This window comes from Magallana gigas, chromosome 5 (genome assembly GCF_963853765.1).
Source record: "Magallana gigas chromosome 5, xbMagGiga1.1, whole genome shotgun sequence".
Taxonomy (NCBI): domain Eukaryota; kingdom Metazoa; phylum Mollusca; class Bivalvia; order Ostreida; family Ostreidae; genus Magallana; species Magallana gigas.
Window position 1 is genome coordinate 25,471,168 of NC_088857.1, and position 13,063 is coordinate 25,484,230.

General features: G+C 34.1%; 1 protein-coding gene across 2 annotated transcripts in view; it reads left to right on the forward strand.

Annotated features, from left to right (window-relative positions):
- Positions 1-1,052: 1,052 nt before the first annotated feature.
- The window catches only part of LOC105336972 (low-density lipoprotein receptor-related protein 4), a 64,221-nt gene continuing 52,210 nt past the window's right edge, over positions 1,053-13,063 (forward strand). For both annotated transcript variants that reach the window (XM_034470956.2, XM_034470962.2), the window contains exons 1-4: positions 1,053-1,189; positions 4,321-4,473; positions 5,153-5,266; positions 12,339-12,461. In XM_034470956.2, the coding sequence (XP_034326847.2) occupies positions 1,144-1,189; positions 4,321-4,473; positions 5,153-5,266; positions 12,339-12,461 (436 nt within the window). In that variant the 5' untranslated portion in view covers positions 1,053-1,143. The remainder of the gene's footprint in view (positions 1,190-4,320; positions 4,474-5,152; positions 5,267-12,338; positions 12,462-13,063) is intronic.

The window sequence follows — 13,063 nt, forward strand, 5'->3', positions numbered from 1 at the left end:
ATTTGACGTTATCATCAAGAGTAGTGCATAAAGGCTATTGCGGACTGAAAAAAATGTATTAATTACCTTAATCCAAGATGTATTACAAGTGAAATGTTTCATCTTGACCTCTCTTGAAATGACTGACCACCGTAAATGATCGAATGGGCCTGCATGTCAGAAATATCGATATTTTAGTGCACCCGTGAAAAAGTTTTAGCTGATTTCACGCTATTAATGGTGCATAAAATGAACAAGGTTTAATTCTGTTATTTTTTGACACATTCTTAAATTTAACCGTTGCAAATTGTTGACATTTGATTAAAGATTTTTGACATGCAAAAAATGACGTCATAATCGAACTTGATTTCAAACGGCGAGGAGTTTCCCGAAAGTGACGGAGTTAGGGTAGTGACGGAGTTAGGGGGCTATGCGATACCCTGTATAAGGCAAAAGTATCGGCATGAGCGATTTGACGTTATCATCAAGAGTAGTGCATAAAGGCTATTGTGGTCTGAAAAAAATGTACTAATTACCTTAATCAAAAATGCATTACCTGTGAAATGTTTAATCTTGAGCTCTCTAAAAATGGCTGACCACCGTAAATGATCGAATGGGCCCGCATGTCAGAAATATCGATATTTTAGTGCACCCGTGAAAAAGTTTAGCTGATTTCACACAATTCTTGGTGCATAAAATGAACAAGGTTTAATTCTGTTATTTTTTGACATATTCTTAAATTTAACCGTTGCAAATTGTTGACATTTAATTTAAAGATTTTTGACATGTAAAAAATGACGTCATAATCGTACTTGATTTCAAACGGCGAGGAATTTCCCGAAAGTTACGGAGTTAGGGTAGTGACGGAGTTAGGGGGCTATGCGAGATACAGTATCGTTTCGTCCGCCAGGGATATTTAAATTTGCCCAGGTTCCGATGCATATTTTCGGTTATTTACTATGTGAATTTTTAAAATGGGTCCGGCCACCCTCCTCTACTCACACCCCCCCCCTAACTAGATCCGCTCAGTTACTGCGTAGAACTTTCCGGGAATCTCTATTCTGTCCGTCTTAGTTTTTTCTTTCATTTTAATTTTGTTGTGTGTTGTGTACATACACAAAAGCCTGAAAAGGAGAAATGTTGTGACTCTAAAGGATATGTAAAATGAAGAGTTTGACCACAGCACTTGTTCTGTGTGTCTATATTATTGGTAAGTGTACTTTTTTTGAGTGTGCTATAATATAGGCATGTGTAGCAGTACAGTATAGGCTATCAAATGGATGCTGTGTTTGAGCTTACGGTGCATCACAAATCAGCTGAGCTGCATCAGATCTAAATGTAACTTAACGTTAACAAAAGAGAGTTCATACAAAATGGTCCACATAGATGCAACAATAATTTTCAACTTTAAACTGAACTGAAAAACAATTCATAAAAAAATCACTCTTGAAAATGTTAATTGCTCCTTCAGCGCATTTGCAATGAAAGTTCTCCAAGTTTTATAGGCTTTGTACATTAACTTTATACAGTTCTTTATATATAGACAAACTGTTTATGTGTGACCAAATAGCTACTTCTTATGAAATAAAAAAGAAAAACATTTCAAGTTAACATGATAATTGATTAGTAATAATAACATAACCATGCCTCATTGCACATGGTTATGTATACAGTTACTCAAACAATGGAAATCAGCAATGTCGCCATTATTTCTGAAGTTTATAAATGACCATTGAAACACCATCGCTTTTCCAGTTACCAATGTATCACATTAAATGGCATTATAATTGTCTACCAAGAAAAAAACATTGAATTAATTTCCAGTTTCCAGTTAAAACACAGTGAAACTTGGTGAAAGTACATTGAAACACCATTGAAATTTAAGCATATTAGTTTGCACCAGTTAAATGATGTCATCTCTCAATGCTGAATTAATGGAAACGTGATGGTTTACACAAAATCATTGAAAACTCATTGATTTTCCATTGATAATTATTTGTTTGCCTTATAGGAGATAGGTATACCTTGTAGGTCCGATGCAAGAATGAGTTGCAGAATACTGACCCAGAGAAATCTCTGACTATAGAATTCAAATCTTCCCACATATACATAGTACTTGTATGGTGAATAAATTAAGTATTAATTATTATACATGTGACTGTACAAAATCCATAAGAGCAATAATTAAGGACAACTTAAATGTGTTTCATAATTGGGGCCCCTTAGAAATGATTTTTGTCCAGATCACCCCATGCTCTTTTGAGGAGATAGAACCTAGTTGTCAGTTCCAGGGGTTGGCATGCTACAACAAATGTAATGGGATGGGAGAAATGACGGACCAGGCTGGGATTTGAACCCAGGGCCCCCTGAATCTCTATTCAGGTGCTCTTCCAACTGGGCTATCTGGCATCATATTCAGATTGGTCTGACCACAGTGGTGAGAGAAAAATCTTTTTCTTCTAATCATGATTTACCATATTTTTCGGACAAATTTTATTCCAATTTAAAAAGAATCTATAATTTTGGTCACGTTTTAAATGATCCACTTATCTGATGAAGTTGGCATAAATATATCCCCTGATAAAACAAATCATTGAAGGAAGCTATACTTTAATTTACATTTGCACGGAGAAATTTATGTCATTTTTTTTAATGAGATTTGCATGATGTACAAATTTATAGAATTTTTAATGTATTTTTAAATATTACTGTATTGTCAGTTGAATTATTTACAGCCGAAACCTTAGGAACTCCAAAGTTTACAATCTGCTTTGTAACAAGTAGATAATGAGCAGGGTGGTTTTTTAAATTTGTGTTTAACCTGCCTGTGTGTAGTGGTTGATAACCATGCAGGCTGTACCAGAGTGATGAGAGAGGAATTTCTGATATAAATAGTTGACTCCTGTGTTACATAACACACACTAACCATCTTCCTCACATCAACAAGCTAGTCTAGAGGAGAATATGGAGTCTGATTTTGAAACTTCAATGTTATATCCACACATTCAGAGTTGACCTATAAGATCTGTTCATTTTGTATATTTACATTGACAAGCTATTTTGCCAATGTTTTCATTGGTAAGTCCACGTTTAATGTTATCATTTGACGATTTTGTTTTTCTAAACAAATTGTTCATGTAGCTAAGTAGTTAGCAGGCCATCACAAGTAGGCATGTTCCATACTCTAAGATGAGGATTTATCCTAGAGAGGATAAACACTTCATGGGCACATAAATTAGCTTGTTAGAGTATAGCAAATCTTTGATCCTTATCAGCTAGCTCTGACATTTCTCCAGGTGCAGTCCTTGCTACAGTTTCAAGAAGATCTTAAGTAAAATTTCCTTTCCATATGTACATGCCCCCTCCTTTTTTGTGTCTCTGTAGCTAAAAACCTCAGTAAAAGGACTTACTTAAGGACACACGAGACATTCCTCAGTTTTTGATGTGTGTGTACATTACCAGACTAATTTTGTAGTTTTGGATTTTTCTTAAAATAGCATGCAAATGAAATTAATGAATGCATTAAAAAAAGTATTAGCATATATTATCCATTGAAAAAATATTATATCGAAAAAGAATTATTATGATTTTTCTTATAATAGCATGCAAATGAAATTATTAATGAATGCATTAAAAAAAAGTATTAGCATATATTATCCATTGAAAAAATATTATATCGAAAAAGAATTATTATGATTTTTCTTATAATAGCATGCAAATGAAACTAATGAATGCATTGAAAAAAAGTATTAACATATATTATCCATTGAAAAAATATTATATCAAAAAAGAATTATTATTAATATTTCATATCAGTGTTTTTTGGGCCTGATTTGGGTCCGAAATTCGGCCCCAGTGCCAATTGGAAATTTCCTATCATTTTCCCAATTTCAGGAAAATTCCCAATTTCATTTAAGGTCAAGATCTAGTAAATGAAAGATGCCTATAGGTTTATGAAATTCATGATATGAATTCTTTTAATGATGCTTCATAACAATAGCTTTGTTACATAGGGTGTACTGGGGCTTAAATTTTTGGTACATTAGTCTAACATATTTGAATAAATGATAGAAGTAATTAGGTTTCATCGTAATCAATAAAAACAAATTTTCCAAAATTTCCTGTTTTGTCACTATTTTTCCCAGTTGAAAGGGCCCCAGCTCCCAGTATCAAATCGGTGAAGAAAAAAAACCCACTGCATACAACATAAAAAAAAAATGTTAAAATCTTCACAATGCAGAGATAAGGAAACATAGAAAATAATGGAAGAAAGGTCTTGTCTGGCCTCAATTCAGGAGCTAAATTAAAGCTGCTATAGGTATAGTTGTGTCTGTTTTTCAGATCATGTTTGGCCACAGACGAGTGGTGGCAATTCTGAGGTGTGTCTGTGCCCCAACCACCTGTTCTCCTGTGGTAACTGTATCTGTATCCCCCACCACTGGGTGTGTGACAAGGACAACGACTGTGGGAACAACAGCGATGAACTCACCTGTGGTAAGAACATATAAGGCTATATATATAGTGGCGTGTTAGAATGAAGGATCCCTTTAAGAGCTAGGATCGATGGTTGTGACCATTCTTAGACTGTATTGATCTACTTTAGATGTAGAGGTTGAGCTTTACATATAATGCCCAATTTTTAATTTAAAATGTAAAATTTATGAAATTTTTGTTTACTCTCTAATATATAGCTTAATATATCTGTTTATAGCTTAACAAATCATGTTTTCAAATTTTTGATAGATCTGATGGCTAATTAGTTGACCATCAAGCCTCCTTAAAGCTTCATGTGCATGTCCATCTTTATCTCCTTCAGACTATTGTTTGATCAAATATGGTAATATAAACCTGATACATTGTTAAAACGGGTTAGTTGTCAGCAGTTAACATTACATGTACCATAGTGTATACTTTTTGTATCTGCAATATGTAACAATAACATATATGTTAATATTTTTATATCATTCTTTTAATTTGAAATTTATTTTTAAAAAAGATCAGTCAAAGAAAATCTGAGCTTATGGAGTTTAAAACAGTGTGTAGTTCAACTAAGTTATGTTCTGTGAATGCTGCCAATGGTGGCATATGGCTTTCTGCATTGCATAAAAGCTTAAGAGGAAATACTTAATTTTAGGCATCTGCACTGATCTCAATTTTTCTTTCCAAAACTTAGGACCCTCATGCCCAGATGAATATTTCACCTGCCAAAATCACCGGTGTGTGAAGCAATCTTGGTTATGTGATGGTGATAACGATTGCTCAGACAATAGTGATGAAATCAACTGTGGTAAGCTTAAGTGCATGCATAATATAAAATGTTTCATCTATTTCAGATTTAAAACAATGAAGGGCTCATTTGTTAACCTAACTCTTGATATCTAGAATCACAACGACATTTATATCTCACTCACTGAAAAGTCTTTTATCTAGAGGTTTTTATCACCAGGTTTTAAGTTTAAGTTTAATTTTGATATTAAAAAACAGAGTTGATGCGGCACGTCTTTTAACCCCAAGGAACCCCAAGGAACCCCAAGGAAACCCCAAGGAACCCCAAGGATACTCCAATAACAGAAATGAATAAATATTGATACCCAAGGGAGTCTCATTAGAGTGCAAGGGTCACCCCTTACCCTTGGTACCCCAATTATACCCCAAGGAACCCCAAAGATAACCTAATAATACAGATTTATAACTCCTGATACACCATAGAACCCCAAGGAACCTCAAGGATACCCTAATAATACAAATTTTAAACTCTTGGTACCCCTGGGGACTCACTGGTATTCCAGACACTCCTCTAAGAACCACAGGGAACTTCAGGGATATCCCAAGAAACTCCAAGAATACCCTAATAATACAGAATCATAACTCTTGATACTCCATAGAACCCCAAGGATACCCTAATAATACAAATTTAAAACTCTTATTAACCCTGAGGACTCATTGGCATTCCAGATACACCTCTAGGAATCCCAGGGAACCCCATTGATATCCCAAGGAACTCCAAGAATACCCTAATAATACAGAATCATAACTCTTAATACTCCATAGAACCCCAAGGATACCCTAATACATTGTAATACAAATGTAAAACTCTTGATAACCCTGGGGACTCATTGGTATTCCAGATACACCTCTAGGAATCCCAGGGAACCCCATGGATATCCCAAGGAACTCCAAGAATACCCTAATAATACAGAATCATAAATCTTGATACTCCATAGAACCCCAAGGATACCGTAATACGTTGTAATACAAATTTAAAACTCTTGATAACCCTGGGGACTCATTGGTATTCCAGATACACCTCTAAGAATCCCAGGGAACCCCAGGGATATCCCAAGGAACTCCATGAATACCCTACAAATACATATTCATAACTCTTGATACACCACAGAACCCCAAGGATACCTAAAGGAACTAAAAGGATAACTTAATAATACAAATTTGAATTCTTGATACCCATAGGGACTCATTGGTATCTCAGACAAAACCCACGGATACCCCAAGGAACTCTAGGGATACTCTTATAGATGTATTGGTTATATAAATTTTATAACTCTTGATATCCTATGGAACTCCAAGGATACACTATATCTCTTGATACTTTTTGGGTCTCTTTGATATCCTAGATAAATCACAAAGTATCCCAGGGAACCCCATGGGTACCCCAAGAAACCTAAAGGATACCCTAATAGTACTCTAATAGTAATAATACAGATACCCCATTGTTTTCCCTGACACACCCTATGGATACCTCAAGGAACTCCAAGGATACCCAGTAATATAACTTTTGATACCCAAATGAACCCCAAGGATACCCTAATAACACAATTTTATATCTCTGGATACACCCTCAAGGCTTTTTGATATCCCAGACACCATTAGGTATCCCACGGAACCCCATGGATACCCCAAGGAACTTAAAGGATACCCTTATAATACAGATTCATAAAACTTGATACCCCATAGAACCCAATGGAACCCCAAGGATATAGCCTAATAATTCAAATTAAAAATTCTTGATACCACTGGGGACTCAAAACCTCTATAAACCCTAGGGAACCCCACAGAAATCCCAAGGAACTCCAAAAGATACCCTTATCATACAGATTTATAACTCTTGATACACCATACAACCCCAAGGATACCCTAATATGTAATACTTTAAAACACATTTGGTCTAGCCGAAAAATTTTTGTCTATAAATTTGTTTCGGACTTGTGATATTGCATCACATTCTAAAATATAATGAAATTCATCGACAATACGTTTTTTGTAACAGAGAGGACAAAATCTTTCATTTAATGGGATACCTTCCCATCTTCCCACTTCAACTGGTAGATGGTGATTTGAAGTACGAAAGAACTATATATATGATATGAGTTAAATTTGGCCCCCATTATTCGCAATTTTTTAAAGTGTTTCAGGTACAATAATATGTTATGTTATATTTTATAAGAGTTAATGTAAAATTTATTTTTCACCTATTTTTTTGATTTTTTTGCACTCACTGGCAGAAAATGATGTCAGAAGTGACGCTATTTCTATATTTCAATCAAAATCAGTCAAAAATTTACATTTTTCTTATCTTTTTATGAATGGGAAATATAGAGGGCATGCTTGAACAGGGAACATTTTTTTGTCACTTATTAGCCTTGGCTAGATACATCTCTGATTAAAATATTTTGTTTGTTCAAGCATGCTCTCTATTTTTTCTGAAAGAAAAACTGCTTGAAAACAAGCTGTTTTATGCTAAAAATGGCAGGAAAAGGTTGTCTTTACGATGTCATATTTCTAAATTCTGGGCAGTTGAATCAAAATGAACATTATGTAAAAACATCACATATATATCTGTACAAAGAAAAATGATGATGTTCATTTTAGGGGGCCATTTTAGGCCCATATCATATATATAGTCCTTTTACAAGAATTTTTCTGAATTTCAGGGGTAAAATATTGAAATAGTTCCATCAGTCTGAAAATGTAGTCCTAAATGTACATGCATGTTGTTGAGCATTTAATTCTTTTATATCATAACCACTATAGCCAAATTGTATGATGTACATGATAATTCCTCTGCATTTCTTATAAAATTAACATATATAGTTTTTTTCATTATTAAAATCAACAGCCCAAAACTTGAACCATATAATGTTTATTTTTTCAAGGTAAGGGACATAGAAGGGGTAGTAATGTCATAGTTTTCCTTCTCCTCAAAAGAATGAATATTGAGTAATTTTACATGAAATAAAAATTAGCTTGTACGATCAATCATGATATAACAAACCCTGGTTAATTATCAAAATTTACTTCTATTACAAGTATCTAATTAATTTTTTTAACTTTATTTTAAACATAATCTCAAAAAACTGCCTGTTATTTTTTTTTTATTAAAAATTTGCTTAAGGTCAATAATTGAACAGACTATAATTTACCTGTAATTAATTTCCTTTGTTCTTTGAAACCCTTACCTGAGCACCATTCCCACTTAGCTAAAATCAGTCACCCATAAAAATTTCAGAATTATAGCAAAGTGGGAAGACACCCAAAATTCACAAGGGTTGTCTACCAATAAACAAGGAGATGTAGGTGTTGGTAAATATATTGCAACAGTGATGGTGAAGCCATTGTGTATACATGTAAAGGGTTATGTTGGCCCTTTAATCCCTGTCCAAGAGCTACCACCAATATACAACGGGTGTCTACCTGCAGTTAACAGGTATTTTGGTGCCTCTCAGGTGAACATTCTGCATGCATAATGGGTCAATCCATTGTGTTGTACCCACGAAGGGGAGATAACCCCACTCCACACTTCCATGATCACTTCTTGTCTTTTCTCAAAAGTACTCCAATAAGGGTAACACCCCCTATGTCAATAGTAAAACAAGTTTGGGTCTTTGTAACTGAACAATATCTTTCTCCACTTCATTTGAAAATTTCACCGAAGAAACATTGTCATATTAAGTGTTCATATGAATGGTTCACCGGAAGAATTGCAGACTTCCTTGTGGGGACATAAAATTTAGTGCCCTATTTTCATGAATTTGATATAATTTGTTACTGATTCAATATTGGCTGATCATCAGTTGGTAAGAGACAACAAATTCTGCTGATTAACGGTACTCGATTATGATTTTCAACTGATTTGACAACACTAATTGTTAAATTCATCCAAAGTGAACAGATATTTTAAGTCAGGAGAAACATTATTTTTATCATACCAGTATGTATTGGGGTATCACAAGTGTTCCTTGGGTTGCCCAGATGTTTTTATGATATTCCATTGAGTAATTGGGTATTTATTAGTAATATGTTTTACAGTACAACCATTGGGGTGGTTATTAAATTCTATCAATTGGGTACCTTGCAATTGGGGTTCCTACAGGTATCCTTGGGGTACCAATAGTTGACCTTTGGACTCCAATGAGTATCCTGGGGTATCAATAGTTATCAATTTTTATAATTGGGGTATCCTTGGGGTATCAGGAGTGACCCTTTGATTTTTAATGAGACCGGCCTTGGTCATCAAATTTACTTTCCACCATTGAAGTATCTATGGGTATCCTTTGGGTTCTCATTGGTATACTTGGGATTCATTTGGGTTCTTTGGGGTACTTATCACTTTAAATACATATGTATAACAGTAATATATTTACAAATTAATGTATCTGATGATATTTTTTTTTATTTAATTGTTTTAATGAAAAACCAACAAAATGACAATAATCCCACCCTTTGTAGTAAATGGAAATACCGGTAGCCAAGCAATGCTCTTCTGTTGATAAAACTTTGAATATCTTTCTAATAAGAGTCTTATCAGATGCAGTTAGTTGTTTCAAATTTTCCTCACTTTCTGCTATGGTACAATGGAACTCCATATCAGAAAATTGATCCCATAGGACTTTATATATGATATTCTTTGACAGGCTTGTTAAATTTAATAAACTCCCAAAACATTACCATAATTACCATACTATGTAAAAATATGTAAGAAAGAAAATTTAATATTACAAACAATTTTAAAATTGCGGAAACACTACAATCATATCAGTAATTTTAAATCTATAATTTAAATTAAATTCCCTATAGGGTCACTTCATCAATTTACTTGCATGACTAATAAATTTAAACAACTTCTAAAAATAGTTCACTTCTTTATTTTAATAATGTTATTATTTATTTCCTTTTAAATTAGCCCCAAAGCCACTGCCCATTTTACAGATTATAAATTTTCCATACACACATGCTCCATCTAAACCATGGCTCAGATAATGGCCCCCTTGGGACAAATGAATTAAGCCAGCTCCTAAGAATTTATCATTGACAAACAAAAATTCTGCATTGTCAGTTGATATAATACTTATAAAAGATAAATTTAGTTAACGCATAAAGACAAAAAACCTCCATTTGAATGTATTTATATAAATATATTTTAGGGTATATTAATGCTATAAATTAATTAATAAAATCTGTAAGGATTACCTCCCTTACTTTTCAACATCAGTGAACAATATATAGAATGAGGAAAATGAAAACTGCCATAAAATCATTAAATCTTGTCTGATCCTAAAAAACTTACAGGTGCACATCTTCAGATGGTGATCAACATATGTACAAATTTTCAGACTGTTCCATGCAGTAGTAAAAAATTCTATAGGGGGGGACAAAGTTGCATCTACAGACGGACGGACAGACGGACAGACAGGGTGAAACCAATATACCCCCTTAAACTTCATTTGTGGGGGTATAGGGGTATAATGAGACTCCTGGGGTATCACTAGTTACTAATTTCTATTATTGGGGTTACTTGGGGTTCTAATGAGTATACTTGGGGTTCCTTGGGGTATCCTTGGGGTACTACGAGGTGACCCTTGGATTCAAATGAGACCCCTTGGGTATAAATAGTTATTAATTTCTATCACTGGGGTACCTTGGGGTGAGCCTTTGATTCGAATGAGACCCCTGGGGTATCACTGGTTAATAACTTTATCATTTGGGTTCCATGGGGTTCTTATGGGTTTCCTTGGGGTTCCTTGGGGTTCCTTGGGGTACCCTTGGGGTACTAAGAGGTGACCCTTGAAGTCCAATAAGACCCCTTGGGTATTAAAATTTATTAATTTTGTCATTGGGGTTCCTTGGGGTATCCTTGAGGTTCCTTGGGGTTTCCTTGGGGTTCCTTGGGGTTTCCTTGGGGTTCCTTGGGGTTCCTTGGGGTTAAAAGAAGCACCCTATTCGAAAATAATTGGGATTTATTATGTAATTTTTGGGAGTTGATTTTTATGAACTCTCCTATGCAGCTACTCTGGCAAGCTGGAAGAGAAACGGTGTTTGGACGAAAGCACAAATCATAATCGCTGGCAAGACTTACCGGTAGTACTTGAAAATAACCGATAACTTAGATTTAATGTATTCAGAAGCATTGTTTTTCAAGGAAAATTATTTTTAAGTAGCTTGAAAATAGTCAGATTTTAAATGGTACAAATAATTTAGACAATTTTGTAGTCGTATGTGTTTCTACACCAGAGTTCATCAACCAGACGCTCGACTGTCTCCGTAAATCTCTGATAAGCAGAGAGTCTTGCTGCTTGTTGGAGATTTATGGAGACAGCCGAGCATGAACAAGACAAAAGTTCAATGTTGCACGGATACTTAAAATTTTCCAGAAATATTTCGTTTACTGATGCATTGTCTGATGAAATTAATTCTGTATATGAATATTACTCAACTTGATTTCTATTGTGTTTTGGAATTCTTGTCAGAAAAGCTCAAGAATTCATTCCGGTATTAGATAAAAATGTGTATAGTTTTGATACAGCTAAAAAAACTACTTGCCGTGCGAAATAACATTTTGGTTGATTTCAAAATAAATAATTATCCATAAAGTCAACTCCCATCAGTACTTAGGTACTTTGATTTGTTAAGGAAGGCATTTTCCTTGATTACATTACATTTGTTTAATATAAGGATTTTACAATAAACCGTAAATTTGAAAAAATATAATTGTTCTTAACTTATACCCAATGATAAATTACTTATTGTCATCAGTAGTTACATGTAGTTACCTTCAGATATGCTGTAATAAATCATTCATTTCGCCTCGTTTTGAATTTGCCAGACACAGTTATGTTAAAGAGAGATAATTTGAAACATTTGAATTTTCCCAGTCTTAAATTCGCTGACTATATTATGTGGGTGAATATTTCCCTGTATACTGTAATACTACAGTCTATAATGATGATCAAGTGGCAATGATGTTCTTGCCTTTACTTATGCTTAATAATTAATTAATCAGCATTATCTTTATGTCACTGATATAATGACGAAATTGTGTTTAAAGACTAGTATTGTTTTAATAGGCACAGTATTGACCAAAAATTGTACAAGCCAGGAGTTTCAGTGTCAGAACGGCAAGTGTATTCCTCAGAAGTGGAAGTGTGATCATGATGATGATTGCGGCGACAAATCGGATGAAATCTGCTGTAGGTGGCCCATTTACTCTACTAATGGCAGTAAAGGGTGTCATTAAAAAGTCTATTATATTAACAAAATAACAATATATATATTACCAATTATAGTACAGTGGATCAAATTCAATCCAATCTGAGGAGGAAGTTGGAAAAATTCATAAATTATTAGCAAGTTTTGAGGAAAATTTATGTTAGGTAATCAAAAATATGTTAATGGAAAGGAGACTGTCATTGTAAGAATTGTTCGGGATCTTGATTCAGAAAATGAAGTTTATAGATACAAGTTATCGGTATAAACTTTGGAATCATGAATCATTATGGGGGCTCAAATTTTGTTAGTTTTGTTGATTTCCGGAGTACTCCTTACCCACGAATTAACAATCTTAATGTGAATTATAAAACAGTCAATAGTTATCTATATTATACAATGTAAAAAGCAAATCAACAAGGTCATGTCACTGTCTTTAACAGATTTGCAATTCACAAACATTGTCCCCATGAAGTTAAATGAACCCACTGGGCAGTGTTTCTTACCATGTTCATATGATATCTAATGTGATAGCCTCATGTACTAGTAGATTAGAAGGTCAATTAAGAAATAAATAGCAATCTTA